Raw genomic sequence first — 17,641 nt, 5'->3', positions numbered from 1 at the left:
TAGTGTGGTCTCCAGAATTGAACACAATACTCGAGATGAGGTCTCACCATGGATCTGTATAGTGGGTGTTCCCGCTAAGCTGCGCTGGCGTGCGCTGGCGCACAAAATATTAGGTCGCAGCGCACAAGTTTCTCGTCACAGCGCAGGACCGGCAAGATTGACTCATTTGAACTTCTGCAAGATCAGCATCGGAAGCGTGCGCTGGGCCGGAGAGATCTTGGGGAGCCTCCGACAGTGGCTTTCTCCCCTCTCTGCAGCTCTCCTTTACTTCCCAGCGCAGCGATTCACGAAGGCAGCCTCGGGGCTTTTGCTGAGTCGCGGCTGCCTCTGATGATGCAACTTCCTCTTTCCTCAGAGGCGGCGCGACACAACAAAGGACCCGAGGCTGCCTTCGTGAATCGCTGCGCTGGGAAGTAAGAAGAGCTGCTGGGAGGGGAGAAAACCACTATCAGTCTGGGAAGCTGCTGGGCAGGGGAAAAAAGGGACAGCTGCTACTGGAAAGGGAGAAGGAGAGATGCTTCTGGGAGGGGAGGAGGGAAAGGAATCTGGGAAGCTGCTGGGCCAGGAAAAAAAAGGGACAGCTGCTACTGGAGAGGGAGAAGGAGAAGGAGAGATGCATCTGGGAGGGGAGGAGGGAAAGGAATCTGGGAAGCTGCTAGGCCAGGAAAAAAAAGGACAGCTGCTACTGGAGAGGGAGAAGAAGGAGAGATGCTTCTGGGAGGGGAGGAGGGAAAGGAATCTGGGAAGCTGCTGGGCTAGGAAAAAAAGGGACAGCTGCTACTGGAGAGGGAGAAGGAGACGGAGAGATGCTTCTGGGAGGGGAGGAGGGAAAGGAATCTGGGAAGCTGCTGGGCAAGGAAAAAAAAGGGACAGCTGCTACTGGAGAGGGAGACGGAGAGATGCTGCTGGGAGGGGAGGAAGGGAAGAGAGTTACTGCTGGACAGGAGGCTGGGAGAAAGAAAGAAAGGGGGCAGGCAGGGAAACAGAAGGAAAGAAGAGAAACAGAAAAAAAGAAAGAAAGGTCAGGGAGAGAGGAAGAAAAAGTTGGGGGAGGGAATGAGGTGTGGAGGAGAGAAAGCATACAGGCTGATAGAAGGGAAGAAAGATTGGATGCACAGTCAGAAGAAGAAAGTGCAACCAGAAATCGCCAGACAAGGTAGGAAAAATGATTTTATTTTAAATTTAGCAAAGTGGAGGCAGTATTACCACAGTTTTCAAAGGAATTTGCCCAAATAACTTTAGTTAACTGGGTAAATTCCCAGAGATGAAAACTTCCCTTCACTTACTATGCACAGTTCTGAATTTATATCTGCTGTCTATATTTTACAATATGGTCCCCTTTTACTAAACCGCAATAGTGGTTTTTAGCGCAGGGAGCCTATGAGCGTCAAGAGCAGTGCTGGGCATTCAGCGCAGCTCCCTGCGCTAAAAACTGCTATTGTGGTTTAATAAAAAGGATGGAGGGTATATTTGTCTATTTTTGTATGCTATAAAAACCAAATACAGAGAGAGACTGAGAGCTGTTGACGAAGAGCTACGTGTGTGTCTTTCTTCCATTCCAGCCAGAATATCAGCTTTGTGTTCAGCCAAACAGGCCCAGGTTTCGCACTGAATAAAGTATTTTATAATTTTTATTTCATAATAAAGTAATTATAAAATACTTTCTTTGTGTTTATTTGATTCCTATTCAAGAGAATTACTTTATATATAGTCAATATAGGCAGAGAGTTAAATTTTTTAACATTTTCTAATGGTGGTGTGCCTCGTGATTTTTTTCATGAAACAAGTGTGCCTTTGCCCAAAAAAGGTTGAAAAACACTGGTCTAGAAATTGAAAGCATCAAACGTATTGTCTTCTGGACTGTTTTTAATTTACAGTTTACACATATGGATGTAACAGACATAACTACATTTGTTGTAAAACATTTATTAAGATATCATTTCATCCCTACAATTTCTGTGTTCTTAAAAATATTATTTAACGTTATTTAATTTAGCGTGTAGGCCTAAAATTCCTTTGAATACCTCGTCCTCATGTATCAGCAACTTTGACAACATATTTATTTGGCTCATAACTTGCTGGCGCCCGATATTTTTAGCTCACAGTGAAAAAAGTTTGCTCACAACACCCGCCCGCTTAGAGGGAACACTGATGTGGCATTATGACTTCAGGTTTTCTGCTGACAAAACCCCTACGGATGCAGCCAATCATTTGTCTTGCCTTGGACGAAGCCTTTTCCACATGATTGGCAGCCTTCATATCATTGCTAATGATCACTCCTAAATCACGTTCCACCGTGGTCCTGGACAAGGTTTCACCATTTAGTGTGTAAGTTCTGTGTGGATTTTTTTTGCCTAGGTGCATTACTTTACATTTTTTAGCATTGAAGCCTAACTGCCAAGTTGATGACCACTGTTCCAGCTGCCGTAGGTCCTGTGTCAAAGTCAGGCACACTGCTTTTGCCTACTGTGTTGCATAGTTTGGCGTCGTCGGCAAACAGTGATACTTTTCCTCTAAGCCCTTGGGTCAAATCGCCTATGAATAAATTGAATAGAATCGGCCCTAAGACGGAGCCCTGAGGTACTCCACTCATCACTGCTGACGTTTTGGAGGGGGTACCGTTTGCCATCACCCTTTGAAGCCTACCATCTAGCCAATCCCTTACCCATTCAGTGAATGTATCCCCTAATCCCATCGATTTTAGTTTGTTCAACAGCCTGTGGTTTGGGACGCTATCAAAAGCTTTGCTGAAGTCCAAATATATCACATCCAGGGACTCCCCGGCATCCAGATGACTGGTCACCCAGTCAAAGAAGTCAATCAGATTAGATTGGCAGGACCTTCCCCTGGTAAATCCATGTTGGTGTGGATCACGTAAATTTTCTTCGTCTAGAATTTTGTCAAGTTTCTGTTTGATCAGTGTTTCCATGAGTTTGCACACTATGGATGTAAGACTCACCGGTCTGTAATTTTCTGTCTCTGTTCTGCAACCCTTTTTGTGGAGTGGAATTACGTTAGCTGTTTTCCAGTCTAGGGGTACTTTTCCCGTGCGCAAGGAAAGATTGAAGAGCACGGATAGTGGTTCAGCCAGAACTTCACTCAGCTCTCTGATTTATCCAGAGGCGTCAAGTGGGAGATAATATTCGTCGAACATTGCATTTGATTTGGGAGGCACAGCAACATCATAGTAAACTGGTTTTACTGTCCATTGACGCTGAAAAGGCATTTGATCAAGTAAGTTGGGAATTTTTGTGGGCAGTCATGGAACGGATGGGAATAGGGGGAATGTTTGAGAGGTGGATACAGAATTTTTATTCGGAGCCCAGAGCTTGTATTAATATTAATGGGTTTTATACAGATTTCTTTAATATTTTTAGAGGGAGTAGACAGGGTTGTCCACTATCCCCTCTACTTTTTGCTTTGTATTTAGAACCCTTGGCTTGTTATATTCGAAAATATCATCTTCCACTTCGACACGTCCCGTGAGGTACTTAAATGTTTCGATCATGTCTCCCCTCTTCCTACGTTCCTCAAGAGTGTAGAGCTGCAATTTGTTCAGTCTCTCTTCGTACAAGAGACCCTTGAGTCCCGAGATCATCCTGGTGGCCGTCTGCTGAACCGATTCAATTCTGCGCACATCTTTATTGTAATGTGGCCTCCAGAATTGCACAAAGTACTCCAGATGAGGTCTCACCATGGCCCTGTACAACGGCATTATGACTTCAGGCTTTCGGCTGATGAAACTTCTATTGAGACAACCCAATATCTGCCTTGCCTTAGATGAAGCCTTCTCCACTTGATTGGCAGTTTTCATGTCTGCAGTGATGATTACTCCTAAATCTCGTTCTGCTGAAGTCCTAGTTAAAGTTTCTCCGTTCAAGAAGTACGTCCTGCATGGATTTCCGCTTCCGAGGTGCATGACCTTACATTTCTTAGCATTGAAGCCTAGCTGCCAGGTTGAGGACCAACTTTCCAATGTAAGCAGGTCCTGCACCATATAATTCTGTAAACTGCATTCACTTACTATATTACATAGTTTGGCGTCATCGGCGAATAGTGTTATTTTACCTTGAAGCCCTTGAGTCAGATCCCCTATGAATATGTTGAAAAGGAGTGGACCCAGGACCGAGCCCTGCGGTACTCCACTGGTCACCTCCGATGTTTTAGAGAGGGTACCATTAACCACCACCCTCTGAAGTCTGCCACTCAGCCAATCATTGACCCATGCTGTTAGTGTCTCTCCTAACCCCATCGATTCAAAAGCTTTACTGAAGTCCAGGTACACGACGTCCAAAGACTCTCCCAAGTCCAACTTTCTTGTTACCCAGTCAAAGAAGCTGATGAGATTGGATTGGAAGTTTGCACAGTATTGATGTGAGACTCACCGGTCTATAATTCGCAGCCTCTGCCCTGCAACCCTTTTTATGCAGAGGAACGACATTAGCTAATTTCCAGTCCAGGGGAACTTTCCCCTTACTTAGGGAGAGATTGAATAGCTCAGCCAACGGTTTCGCCAGGACATCGCTCAATTCTCTGAGCACTCTTGGGTGCAAATTGTCTGGTCCCATGGCTTTGTTCATCTTGAGTCTTGCCAGTTCACTGTAAACTTCACCTGGTGTGAACTCAAAATTCTGAAACGGGTCTTCTGTGCTTTGTGTTGCCTTCAACTGCGGATCGTGTCCCGGTGCCTCACAGGTGAAGACTGAGCAGAAGTATTCATTCAGTAGTTTGGCTTTATCGGAATCTGCTTCCACGTAACTTCCGTCCGGTCTTCTAAGGCGTACTATCCCGCCTGTGTTCCTTTTTCTGTCACTAATATACCTGAAGAAGGATTTGTCCCCCTTTTTAATGTTTTTTGCCAGAATTTCTTCCACTCGAAGTTTTACCTCCCTAACTGCCATTTTGACCGCTGTAGACCTGATCCTATATTCTACCTTTTGCCTCTCTTTTCTCCCTGCACTTGTAGGAGAGAAACGCTTTTTTCTTCTCCTTAATGAGGTGCGAGATCTCCGCGGTGAACCATTGGGGTTTATTGTTTCTTTGTCGTTTATGTACTGATTTTATGAAGCGGCTAGTTGCTTCATGTATGGTTGATTTCAGTGTTAACCACTTAGCTTCTACATCATCGGTCTCTGCTTGGTCCTGCAGCGTCCGATGGACAAAATCTCCCATGCGTGCAAAGTCTGTGCCCCGGAAATTGAGTACCTTTGTTTTCGTGTTTGATCTAGGGAAGCCTTTTTTAAGGTTGAACCATACTATGTTGTGGTCGCTGGAGGCTAGCGTATCTCCTACTGAGACCTGTGAGACGCTTTCCCCGTTGGTGAGTACCAGGTCGAGGATCGCCTGGGCCCTAGTGGGCTCCGTTACCATTTGTTTGAGACATGCTCCCTTTATGGAGGTTAAGAGCCTCCTGCTACCGCTGGTTGTCGCTGAAAATGAGTTCCAGTCTGCATCAGGCATACTGAAGTCCCCTAGCAGTACAGCTTCTCCTCGTAGAGTGATATTCTCTATGTCTTCAATTAATTCTGCGTCCATGTCTTCCAGTTGTCTTGGGGGTTTGTATACCACACCTAGATACAGGCATTTTTCTCTGCCTCTTGCCAGGTTTACCCAGAGGGACTCCCCGGTGTACTTGACATCTGTGATCCTGGTGGTTTTGATATCCTCTTTAATGTATAGAGCTAACCCCCCCCCCCTCCTAACCCCCCCCTCTCTGTCCTGACGAAGTAGATTGTAGCCCGGTATAGCCATATCCCACACATGTGAGTCCGTGAACCAGGTTTCAGATATTGCCACCACATCTAGGTCAAAAAAGATATGCAGGGGTAACTCATTCAAATCAAAATTACTGTCAAGTGACTGAAGAGGTCAATAGAACAAAAATAGTCACTGCTAGTTCATCAATACACTTAAGAAACTTATTTTTTATTTAGAACTCTGCTCAGAGACATGAAGGCTGAAAACTTGGCCTCACCTACCAATCATTGCAGTGTTCAAAAAGGATTTTTAATTTAAAGTAAAAATCCTTTTTGAACACTGCAATGATTGGTAGGTGAGGCCAAGTTTTCAGCCTTCATGTCTCTGAGCAGAGTTCTAAATAAAAAATAAGTTTCTTAAGTGTATTGATGAACTAGCAGTGACTTTATTTTTGTTCTATTGACCACATCTAGGTCGGCATTCCTTATTTCAGCCTCCAGTTCTAGAATTTTGTTACCTAAACTGTGTGCATTGACATACATGGCCCTCCATATCTTGTGTTTGCTAAGTCCCTGTGAGGCGTATCCTACCCGAGTCGGTGTGACTCCTAAAGAACTGTTTGAAATGTGGGTACTTACGTTGGACATGGAAGTGGAGTTTCGACTCACCTCATCAGGATAATTCCTTTCTGCACTAATATGTGAATGGGTACCCTCCCCCGACTTACCTAGTTTAAAGCCCTGTGAAGCAGGCGGGCTAGTCGGTGTCCGAAGACGTTCTTACCCCTACTGGTCAGATGGAGTCCGTCTGGTCCCTGAAGTCCTTGTAGCGCTTCCCCATGGTTTAGGAATCCGAAGTTCATATCCCGGCACCATCCCTGTAGCCACTCGTTCGTCCTCAGGATACGTTCATCTCTGGCTCTTCGCTTGCCTCTAACTGGGAGGATCGATGAGACTACAATTCTGAGGAAAAGTGTTATGGTAGCTTTTAGGGTGGTCATAGAAACTCTACTAGTTTTGAAATGGAAATTTTGTTTGAAAACGTTATAAACAGTACATCCACTTGTTCTAAATAGCTAACATTCATCATTTGTAATTGGGGTATTGGGGTGGGGGACAAAAATCAACCAACTTAAAGAAAAATAATATTTTTTTTAAAACCCACATTAAAAATTAAAACAAAGAACAGCAATAAAACAAACAAACCCAACCACCACCTGGTAGAGAACAATAAGACTAGCCCCTAATTGTATATTGTATCCACCTTTACTGAGCATAGCAATATCAACCCGGATTTGAATGGTGCCTCCTTTCTTTAAGAAACTGCATGTGTTTTAAACATTGCAGTATCTGTCATCAAATTTGTAGCAAACCTATTTGTGCTGATATTACTGTGTGAAGAGAGCTCCTTTCCACAGCGTTCTTCTCTCTTTTTTTTTTTTTTCTTTTCTTTCAATGCCTCCTTTAAATGGCATTGCAGGTTACAGTAGGATTCTGCATTAACTGTCTGGCCCCTTGGAAGATGGTCATTACAACACCTTCCTGATTGTGGCTATGACCTTTCCTGATGACTTCTTGGTCTTGAACTTCCTTGGCCTTGAAGAACTTGAGTGCCGCCTTTGCATGGACTGTTGTTTTTTGTCTCAGGATCATAGTGGTGTAACCGTGTTTCATCAAAAACCTAGTCATTCCAAAAGGGTGGCACTAGCTCACTGAAAATAGTGCAAAATCAACTCGGAAGTGTTCACTCGACATTGGTTCTCATCAGCATTCAAACATTTGGGCACCCATTTGGCTGACAACTTCTGCATACCCAGCTGCTCGTGGATTATACACCCAACACATTCCCTGGATATCTGTAGTGTCTCAGCTACTGTTTTAATCAATATTTGCCGATCTGCCAAAATCAGCTCATGGGCAACAGTTTCAGGAGTTGACACAGTTTGAGGCCTCCCAGACCTTGCTGCATCTTCGGTCTTGATCTCCAAGTTTGTACATCACTTCTTTACTGTGGAGTATGATGGGCGTTTGTCACTCAATGATTTCCTTTGGAGTTTTCTTCTGTAGGAATAGGAACTTCATGACAGCTTGGAGTTCCACACTTAAAAAATGTCACACTTTTCGTTGACATGGTTCAATCAATGATCTGAAACAATGTTAAAACATAGCATCATGATTCTGCAAATTGGCAGTTTGCAAAATAACACTCTCTTCAGTTACAGTGGGAGAGTGTGGCGCAGTGGTTAAAAGCTACAGCCTCAGCACCCTGAGGTTGTGAGTTCAAACCCACGCTGCTCCTTGTGACCCTGGGCAAGTCACTTAATTTCCCCATTGCCCCAGGTACAATAGATAGATTGTGAGCCCGCTGGGACAGACAGGGGGAAATGCTTGAGTACCTGAATAAATTCATGTAAACTGTTCCGAGCGCACATGGGAGAGCGGTATAGAAAATTGAATAAATAAATAAATAACACTCAGAATTTAGGAAGTTGGTTGGGCCGAGAACTTTTCAGCACTCCCTCATACTAGTGATTTCTGGATAAAGGTTACCTCAAAGGGAGTCGGTGTAATTCAGTAGAACTGGTGTAAAATGCTGAAACATTGGTTTTTCCGATTTAACATGGAGTAGCAGTTCAACAAATAACATACAATTGGAAGAATTATGACAGATTAAATTACAACTTTTGGTGGAATTCAGTTTGCCATATATATAAGATGGAGCGTACATTTGCAACACAAAAAGGATATATCGATAAGTTTAAGAAGATTTGGGGACCATTAACAGATTTTTGTAATGATTGATATAATTTTTCCCATAATAAGATACTTGATAAAGGAGGGGAGGGGGGGTAGGTTTATTCTCTTTATCAAAAAATATAAATAAATTATAATAATAGTTGTTATATTGTGTGCAACTAACAAAATAAAGGGAGGGAAAGGGATTCATAATTGAATAATAGATGATTAAATTTTATATGATGAAACATTGGTTTTAGTACAGGTATTTACAAGTGTGACTTAAACTAATCTGAAGGGGGCCATTGAAAATAGTGGGTTTCTATAAAGCCATATTGTAAGTGTTCAAAAAATTATAGACTTAAATAGTGCTAAGTTATAGCATGATGTTTACATGGCTTTCCCCCCCCAATTTATGTAAGTCCTAGAGGTGTCATTGTTTTGATATTTTTCTCATGTACTACCTAATCTGCTTAGGTGTCATGCGATACTACTTCATTCCTACACTAGCTATCTGCACTGCATGTTCTCCTCCAGGTGCACTACGCTATACACTTCATTTTTTTTTTCTTTTTTGAAAATACTGCAAAAGGAGAAATACTTTGATTTCCAATGTCAACTCTTAAGTAACACTGTTTGTACCTCCTTATCTTCATGGATAATAGGTGTTAAGTTTATATTTGGTTTGTTTCTGTAAACAGGTAGAAACGTTGTACCCACATCATGGCTGGGTTGAAATAGATCCTGATGTTCTGTGGAGTCAGTTTGTTTTAGTAATAAAAGAAGCAGTACAAGGTAATCCATACTATTTTCACATAAATGCTTGTGGTATATATTTTGTTTGGGCCAATAAAACCCTTGTTTTTAGAGAACGATACTGTTTAAACATTTTTGGATATGTTATATAAGACCTGGAATAAAAGAGGAGGTATATTTAGAACCGTCAGAGTGAAATATAACAGTCTGATCTTGGCAAAACCAACCACACAGTTTTTACAACTTCTTGATCCTGTCTCTGTCAATTACAGATGTATAATCAATCATTCCTTAAGCTTGCAATAAACAATATTGTGATTACTTTTGACCAAAATATATGTATTTCTGGTTTAAAATGTAGCTTAAGTCCAAATTTGAGTTTTCTGTTGTGTAAGTGTGGCACCAGCAGAAATTTTGTGAACTTGCAACTTGGTTTGTACACTGTCAGACGGAGTTCGATGTACCTTTTTGACCTGACTCAGTATGGTATTTTTTATTTTATTTTATTTTCTATACCGTTCTCCCAAGGGAGCTCAGAATGGTTTACATGAATTTATTCAGGTGCTCTTTGTTCTCACCCATGCACTGTGCCTAGAGACTTGTTACATGAATGTGCATAATAATATAAATATGAGAAATCATCTGAGGACCTTTTCAGGGAGCATGTTTTCTTGTTATGAGACTAATCTCTGCATCTCTATTTTTAAAGCTTGAAGAGATGGGTTTCTTTGGGAATTAGGGGATGGTTCCAATCCTAGTAGGAATATCTGTTTTCTTCATTTACTCTAACAAATGTTGCTATGTGAATACACTTTTCCTTCTTTGAAGAATTTTTTTGTCTGAGAACATCATGCAGAGCTAAATCTTGTATTGACTCCAAACTTGGCACTCTTAAAGTTTTATTCTCAGACCAGGCTGATGATTTGAGAGAGCTCTGAATTGTGTGAAATCTTAAACATTTTTTTAAAAGGTAGATTTTATGATTCCATGAACTTTTATGACATTGCAATAATGCTTCTGCTTTTAGCTGCAGGAATACAGATGAATCAAATTGTTGGTCTTGGTATTTCAACACAAAGAGCAACATTCATTACATGGAACAAGTAAGTGTTTATCCCTTAGTATTTACTTCACTCCACTGCTGTGGATAAATCTAATAGTTATGGAAGTATAGTGTTGTATCTAACAACCACTTATGAAGCTCATTTTTTTACCTATATTTTTTAAATCTGTATATGTTTCAAGATAAAATCCCAGTGAAGGAAGTATATTTTAGATTACAATCATTGATTCTACAACAATTAAATAGCTAATCTCATTTAGGCCCCTTTTTACTAAGCCGTGGTAGAGGTTTCTAACCGCAGCCTGGAGTGCTAAATGCTCCAAAGCTGCTCAGACACTCATAGAATTCCCTTTGTTTCTTTGCATATTTCTGTGCTGCTTGAAGTCTGAATTACTGGACTTCAGTTTAGTTTCTGAAGTGGTAGCAAAGTTGTAACTTCAAAGCACCAGAAGAGGTTTCTCTCTCCTCCAGTGGCAATTCATGAGCAGCAGAAACTCCACCTGTCCAACTACCCCTCAGCAGAATTGCCTTTACTGAAACATGTTGGTGGCAGTTGCATGGAATACGTTTCTTAGTTTAAAATGTTCTTTGTAGACTAGTCATTTTAGGAATGTTATGCCTTTGTTTGAATGACATAATGCCTCCTTTTCATTTTACAACTTTAAAAAATATGCTGGCTACTGAAAGCTTCCTAAAGAAAGATATATCTTTTTAAAATTTCTGTCTTACAGGAAAACTGGTAATCATTTTCATAACTTTATAAGCTGGCAAGACTTAAGGGCAACAGAAGTTGTAAAATCCTGGAATGATTCTTTCCTGCTGAAGGTAATTTTTTTTTTTTTTTTTTGCTTGTTTTGCTTAGAAAGCTTACACAGATGGATAACTGGGAAATATAGTACTGATGTTCCATGTATGTCAGAAAAAAACAAGACGGCAAACAGTCCACTAGCTCCAGAAGGAGGGAACTAGTAGAAGACAATCTTATTAAATGAAATTAAAATAATGTTCTTTTTTCTTTTTTTTAATTCTTTATTCATTTTTCCATCTTACATCAAGTACACAATATTACCTCAATTAAAACTTGTACACATCACTTGAATTTCTATTCTATTATCCTCTTAAAAACACAAATTTATTCCCTTCCCACAAATATTGTAATCAAAAATAATGTATGAATATTATATTCTTATGCATTGATTAAACCTTTTATTAGAACTTTATACCATCCCCCCTCCCCCATGTATAAATGTACTTTCAGTGGAAAATGGTGTTTATTCATTGCAATAATTTGTCAATGGCCTCCAACTCTTTTTAAAATTATTATAATTTCCTTTTTGTATGGTAATTGTTCTTTCCATTTTGTAAATGTGGCACAACGAATTCCACCAGAAGGTATAGTTAAGTCTACTTTAACTTTTCCAATTACTGGTGATATGTTGTATGGCTACTCCTGTCATAATTAATAAAAGTTTATTATTTGCTATAAGTCAAATAGATTGCTCTAAGTCTAATAGATGTTAACATTGTCATCTTGAAGCTGGAACTTTAGATCATTTATTGTTTTATTGTCCATTCATTAAGGCTTTTTGGGAGTCTATTTGGGATCAAATAAATTGTTTGTTAGAGAACCATGTAGCATTGTCATATGACACAATTTTATTTGGCATGTCTATGAGAGCTAAATGTCAAATATCTGCTAATAATAACAAGCTTTTATTGATATTAACAGGAGTTGCCATCCAACAAATAACACATAATTGGAAGGACTGTAGAAGACTGAGTTATTGTTTTTGGTGGTCTTCAGTTTGTCATGTGTATAAAATGGAAAGAGCGTTGGCTGTTCAAAAAGGTTATTATAATAAATTTAAGGATGTGAGGGGACCTTTATTAAATTATAGTAATGAATAAGTTACACTTTTCCCAATCTTAATACACATGTGGATTTTGGGGGGGGGGATTTCTTGTTTTTCCATTAAGAATATATAGATGATTGTCGTAAGATATTATTTTCATGTGGTATATATTAGTTGTATATGAATTTGGGAGGGGGGTGGGGGTTAAATCTTCTTGGTGTATGATATTGAAAATTTTTCAAGTGATGTATTATATTTGGTTGTTATTTACTGTACACTTGATGTAAGTTTAAAAATGAATAAAGAAATTAAAAAAAAAAAAAGTTTATTATTGCTTGATGAAATTAAAATAATGTTCAACATGGCCATATTTTGTCCTGCATGAGCTGCATCAGGAGCAAAATCTATTTGTAAAAACAAAATGTCCTTGAAACATAAGGCATAATTATAAATTATCATTCAGTTAATGGAATTACCATTGTTTGTATGTAATTTTAACTTACAAATAATATGGTAAAATGAGACATCAAATAATAAAATATACATTGACTGACATACTACATTTCACTTTTAATTTTATATGTAACATTCAAAGTGTGTGGGATGTAATATTCCTGCCTTGGTTCCCTGTTGGTGTATTTAAAGGCACTTCACCAATAGGATTACTGTAATCAAATAGGTTAGAATATAAGAGGGCTTCAAAAGCTAAATACTAAAAGAGAACATCAGTCACTAGCCAGAGTCTCCAGGCAGCAGGCGATTCTCTATTCAGCGACATTCTGACCTTGTCTGTGTATTGGCCTGCTTTGAAACCTAGCAGGATCACATGACCTAATGGCAGTAGGATAGAATGCTAAACCCCCCCCCCCCCCCCCCACTACTTGTTACTACGTGTAGTAAACTGTTAAGCGTACTGTAAAAACCATTATTAAGGCATAGGGACAAACAAAAAAGCAACAACACATGGAATTCATTACATTCCTGTAGCATCAGAACAAAAATGGTTACCATTGGTAAGTTCAAAACATTGTAAATGATATATAATATCCTTAAGCATCATCTTGGAGGGACAATAAGTAAATCTATATGGCCATATGCTATTACACCAAATTGAATCATTTAAAATCCCAATAAACCCAGTATTGCAACTATTATTGACCAGAATTTTTTTTTTTAAATGCTTGATTTAAAAAAAAATGTTCTGAATCTTGAAGAGCATAATCTATCCAATGCAAAAAAAGTCACCAAAAGCATAAATATATATTTTAAAATCATGAAATCAGACATGACTGTCATGATTAAAACCAGCTTTAAAACCCTAAAAAATGCTCATTTTCGATTGTCAAAGTATCATGGAGAGCAACTGCTAAGATACTTATCTCAAAATAAATTAAAATATCTGAAAATAAAACAAAATCTTATGAATATACATTAATATGGGCAACCAGAGGTGGCCCTTCATGGATGCTCAGGGCTATGGGGCTGCCTTTGCACGTATGAGTAGGTGGTTAAACAGTGGGGGCCATGTGTGTAAAAATTATTCAGTGATACGTCTGGCCCTTTTATCAGTCTCTGACCTTACATAGTGCCATATAAGAATTTTATAATATTTGGTGGTGTTAACCTCAGATAATAGCTCTTTGATAGAGAATGGGACAGGTACCTGTGGATTACTGCAGGGTGGGGGACAGGGATAGAGTCCACGGGGGACAGGGTGGAGATGGGGACAAAGCCCATAGTGATGGGACAAACTGTTTCCCTGTGTCATTCTCCAAAAGTGTAAAACTAGCTTTAAGCTGTTCCAACTAGATGGAACAGCATTTATAAAATTCCATTGCCCCCAGTACATTGGATTGTTAGTCTGCCGGGACAGACAGGGAAAATACTTGGCATGTGGTGGTCCTTAAACCAGGCAAGGATCTATAAAACCTATCGATGAATATCCTTAGCTCACCATTGAAACCAAGCTGTTGGCCAACGTGCTGGCTGATGCAAGTATTGATGAGTCTGACCTTAGAACAGGGGTGTCAAAGTCCCTCCTCGAGGGCTGCAATCCAGTCGGGTTTTTAGGATTTCCCCAGTGAATATGCACGAGATCTATTTGCATGCACTGCTTTCATGGTATGCTAATAGATCTTATGCATATTCATTGGGGAAATCCTGAAAACTTGATTGGATTGCGGCCCTCGAGTAGGGACTTTGACACCCCTGCCCTAGAATGTCAAATCGTTCGTGGTAAAACATAATTACTTTTTTCTTTTTTATCTTACATAGAAACATAGAAAAAGACGGCAGATAAGGGCCGCGGCCCATCTAGTCTGCCCACCCTAATAACCCTCCCCTATAGACTATATTGGAGACAAACTGGCTCTTTATTTTAGTATTGACAGGGACTATTGAGATTTATGTGTTTATGGTATTAGAAAAAAAATAGGTTATAGGAAAATTTCAAGCATCAGTAAAAGATGCAATATGGGTTAATGATGAAATAATGGAAAAATTTTCAATTCAACAGAGGATGCAACAAGATTGCGACAGTGTTCTAACCCTAGATCCCTTTTTCTGGGAAGTACAGGTTGCTAAATAGATACTGTAGTAAAAATTAAATGACAGGAATTTAAAATTTGCAAATATCTGGAAATGCATATTGTTGAACGCAAATTATCTCCAGCAGCAATGATGAGGAATTTTAGGAAATTTTGGAGAGAGATCAGGGTTGAAATTGAATTTAAGTATGTTGTAAGCTATGGCAGCTCAGGAGGAACTTTGAGTGGTATAGGAAATGGCCATCTCAGTAAAGTAGGTAGCACGCTTTATTTTGCTACTTAGTTATCAAGGTAACAGTAGACCCAGCCAGCTGTCTAAAATCTCTAATATGTAGAAATACTGAAACAACAATAGTTTATATTGTATGGCATTTACAACTAATTCTTTTGCAAATATTAAAGGATTTGAAACAACTGGAGAGGCTTCTCTTTGCATATTTTTGGGAAGGGAAAACCCCCCAAATATAGCTAAGAACCCCGTATGGAAATTTGAGGTAGAGAAAGCTTGGGCCTTCCAGATTTTGAAGGTGTATAATTGGGTCTGTTTAAATGGTGCTAAATGGAGAGGATTACACTACTATAATACATGAGAAACTAATTCAATCCATTCATTACTTGGCATATGCTGAACACATCAAAGTTTTTATGGAAAAGATGACTATATAGCTAGCTACATAGCTCCATGTCAAGACAACTACTCTGAGCCAGTTCTGATTTTACACTTCTCCCTCCGTATCTACAGGGGTTAGGTGCAGAGCCGGACCGCAAAGTGTGAAAAAACGTGAATAACTTCTCGGCTGGCTCTGACCCACCCCCGCCTCCCCTCCCGCCTTCCCCACGGCATCCCGGACCTACCTGGTGGTCTAGCGGGTTTTCGGAGCAGGAGCATTCTTCCTATGCTCCTGTCCCATGCAGATCACTCATAGAAAATGACTTCCATGAGCTCCCATAGTCTTCTGAGACTTTCCTGTCAATGCACTTTGAAGATAAGTGATGGAATACATATAATTGATCTGTTGTTGGTGGGAATGAGAGAGGATAGTAAATCTTGCATGTGATATGGGAGTTAGATTGGCATTAACTTGAATGCCAAGTATTTTCTTTGTTTCCTGCTCCTTATGTCACACTAGTGGAATGTTTATCTTCATTATTTGGTAAAAAGGTTGGATAGGTTTTTCAAATGTTATCTGTTTGTTCTTTTGGGTGCAGGCAATTCACGGTTCCTGCAAGGTTCTTCATTTCTTTACTCGAAGAAACCAATTTTTAGTTGCAAGCTTAATAACCTTCACAGAACAGCATGTCTCAATGAGGTTGGCATGGGTTTTACAAAATATGAGTGAGGTAAGACCTTTTGTAGTTTTCTTCTTTAATCTTGGTTATGAAAATGTTTATGTTTGGGGGAATAGAAAGATTGGGAGTTTTTTTTTTTCTTTTGGCTTCTAGCCCATTTGGAGTCTGCTCTAGCTGGAACAAATAGCACCATAGGCTTTCATTCACAATTACATGAGCAGAGTTCCCAAGATCTTGTGTTTTTTTGCATTTTTTAAGACCTTTTTGCTCAAAATGCTGGATTGACATGCTGCTGTTTTCAAGTAAGTATTTTTCTGTATTGCATTTCATTTCTGAAGTATGGTAATCACTTATTCTATAGCGCCCCTCTCTAAACTGGCACAGATGAGGTATTATGCACTCCTACCAGCAGATGGAGACTGAGAACTACTGAGCTTCAATTCATAAGTGGCCTGTGTAGTCCCTAAAAGCTAGTTTGTTCTCGGTCTCGGTAGATAGCAGCTGTGGTAAGCTGTGTAGTATGGATTAGGTTATTTTCCATGGGATATTTATTTTTTGTTTTGGTGTGTATTAAGTATATTACTAAACCTTTTCTGTTGACTAGTTTTTGTCTGCTGGACTGAGGTTGAGGTTGAGTTTTTGTCTGCTGGACTGAGGTGTTGCACCTGTGCAACCAGGTCCCTCCTCCCTTTCCCCTCCTTTAGCCCTTGTGCCTCAGAACAGTGGGTGCTCGAGGTTATTCAAGAAGGTTATGCTCTGGAATTTGCTCGTCCCTTGGTGGTTGCCTTTGTGGAGTCTCTCTGTCAGACTCGTTGGAAAGCAGTTTGGGAGACTCTGCAAAGGCTTGTACACATTTTTTTTTTTTTTTTTTTTAATATATATATATATATATATATATATATATATATATATCATTATCCAAGGACAAGCAGGCAGCCTATTCTCACATATGGGTGACGTCAATCGACGGAGCCCGGATGTGGACTCCTCACAAGCAGACTTGCTTGAAGAAACCAGAAGTTTTGAGTCGGCCACACCGCGCATGTGTGAGTGCCTTCCCGCCCAGGGTAGGGCGCGTCTCCTCAGTTCTCAGTTTTCTGCGGAGCCGAGAAGTCCGTCTTTGACTCTGCGTTAACTTCGTTACTTCGTGTCTTCTCTGAACCGCGGTTTGTATTTTTTTCCTCCTGAATCACTGTTCTTATTTTATTTCTTTCATTTTTAGTTTTTAAAAAAAAAAAATTTCATCTTCCATCCGTTTGCCGGGACAGGCTGTTCGGCCACAGCCTGCGGGCTTCGATCTAGTGGCAGCTATTTTTCCTTCTATGTCCCGGCCTGTTACGGGCTTCAAGAGGTGTAGCAAGTGCCAGTGTATGATTTCTCTTACAGACCCGCACCATCGGTGCCTTAGGCTGAAACATCAACCAAAGTCGTGCCTGCGCTGTGCTACGTTTCAACCTCGAGCCTTCAACCGTCATTGTATTTTGGTGGATAAGTTCTTCAGGATGGATTCTTTCTTTGATCCCTCGACTTCGAAGGCGCCCTCGACCGAGGCCCCTCCTGCTTTGACTGCTTCCACCTCGAGCCTCATCAGACCTTCGTCGTTTTCAGCGACTCTCTCTTCGATGACATCTGCTGTATCTTCCCCTGTTTCCTTAGGTAAGATAGCTCAGCAGCCACTTCCACCGGTAGTGATTAAAGTGC

The 17,641-nt window shown here is 40.2% G+C and overlaps 1 protein-coding gene across 4 annotated transcripts in view; it reads left to right on the top strand.

The window, feature by feature from the left end:
• The window catches only part of GK5 (glycerol kinase 5), a 113,859-nt gene that overhangs the window by 9,860 nt on the left and 86,358 nt on the right, over positions 1-17,641 (top strand). For 3 of the 4 annotated variants that reach the window (XM_033958159.1, XM_033958157.1, XM_033958158.1), the window contains exons 2-5: positions 9,134-9,227; positions 10,216-10,291; positions 10,983-11,076; positions 15,860-15,991. In XM_033958159.1, coding sequence (XP_033814050.1) covers positions 9,134-9,227; positions 10,216-10,291; positions 10,983-11,076; positions 15,860-15,991 — 396 coding nt within the window. The remainder of the gene's footprint in view (positions 1-9,133; positions 9,228-10,215; positions 10,292-10,982; positions 11,077-15,859; positions 15,992-17,641) is intronic. The other variant, XM_033958160.1, reaches the window with a different exon arrangement.

Source organism: Geotrypetes seraphini, chromosome 9 (assembly GCF_902459505.1).
Source record: "Geotrypetes seraphini chromosome 9, aGeoSer1.1, whole genome shotgun sequence".
NCBI lineage: Eukaryota > Metazoa > Chordata > Amphibia > Gymnophiona > Dermophiidae > Geotrypetes > Geotrypetes seraphini.
Note: the sequence above shows the minus strand (reverse complement) of the source record. Positions and strands in the feature narration are given on the sequence as shown.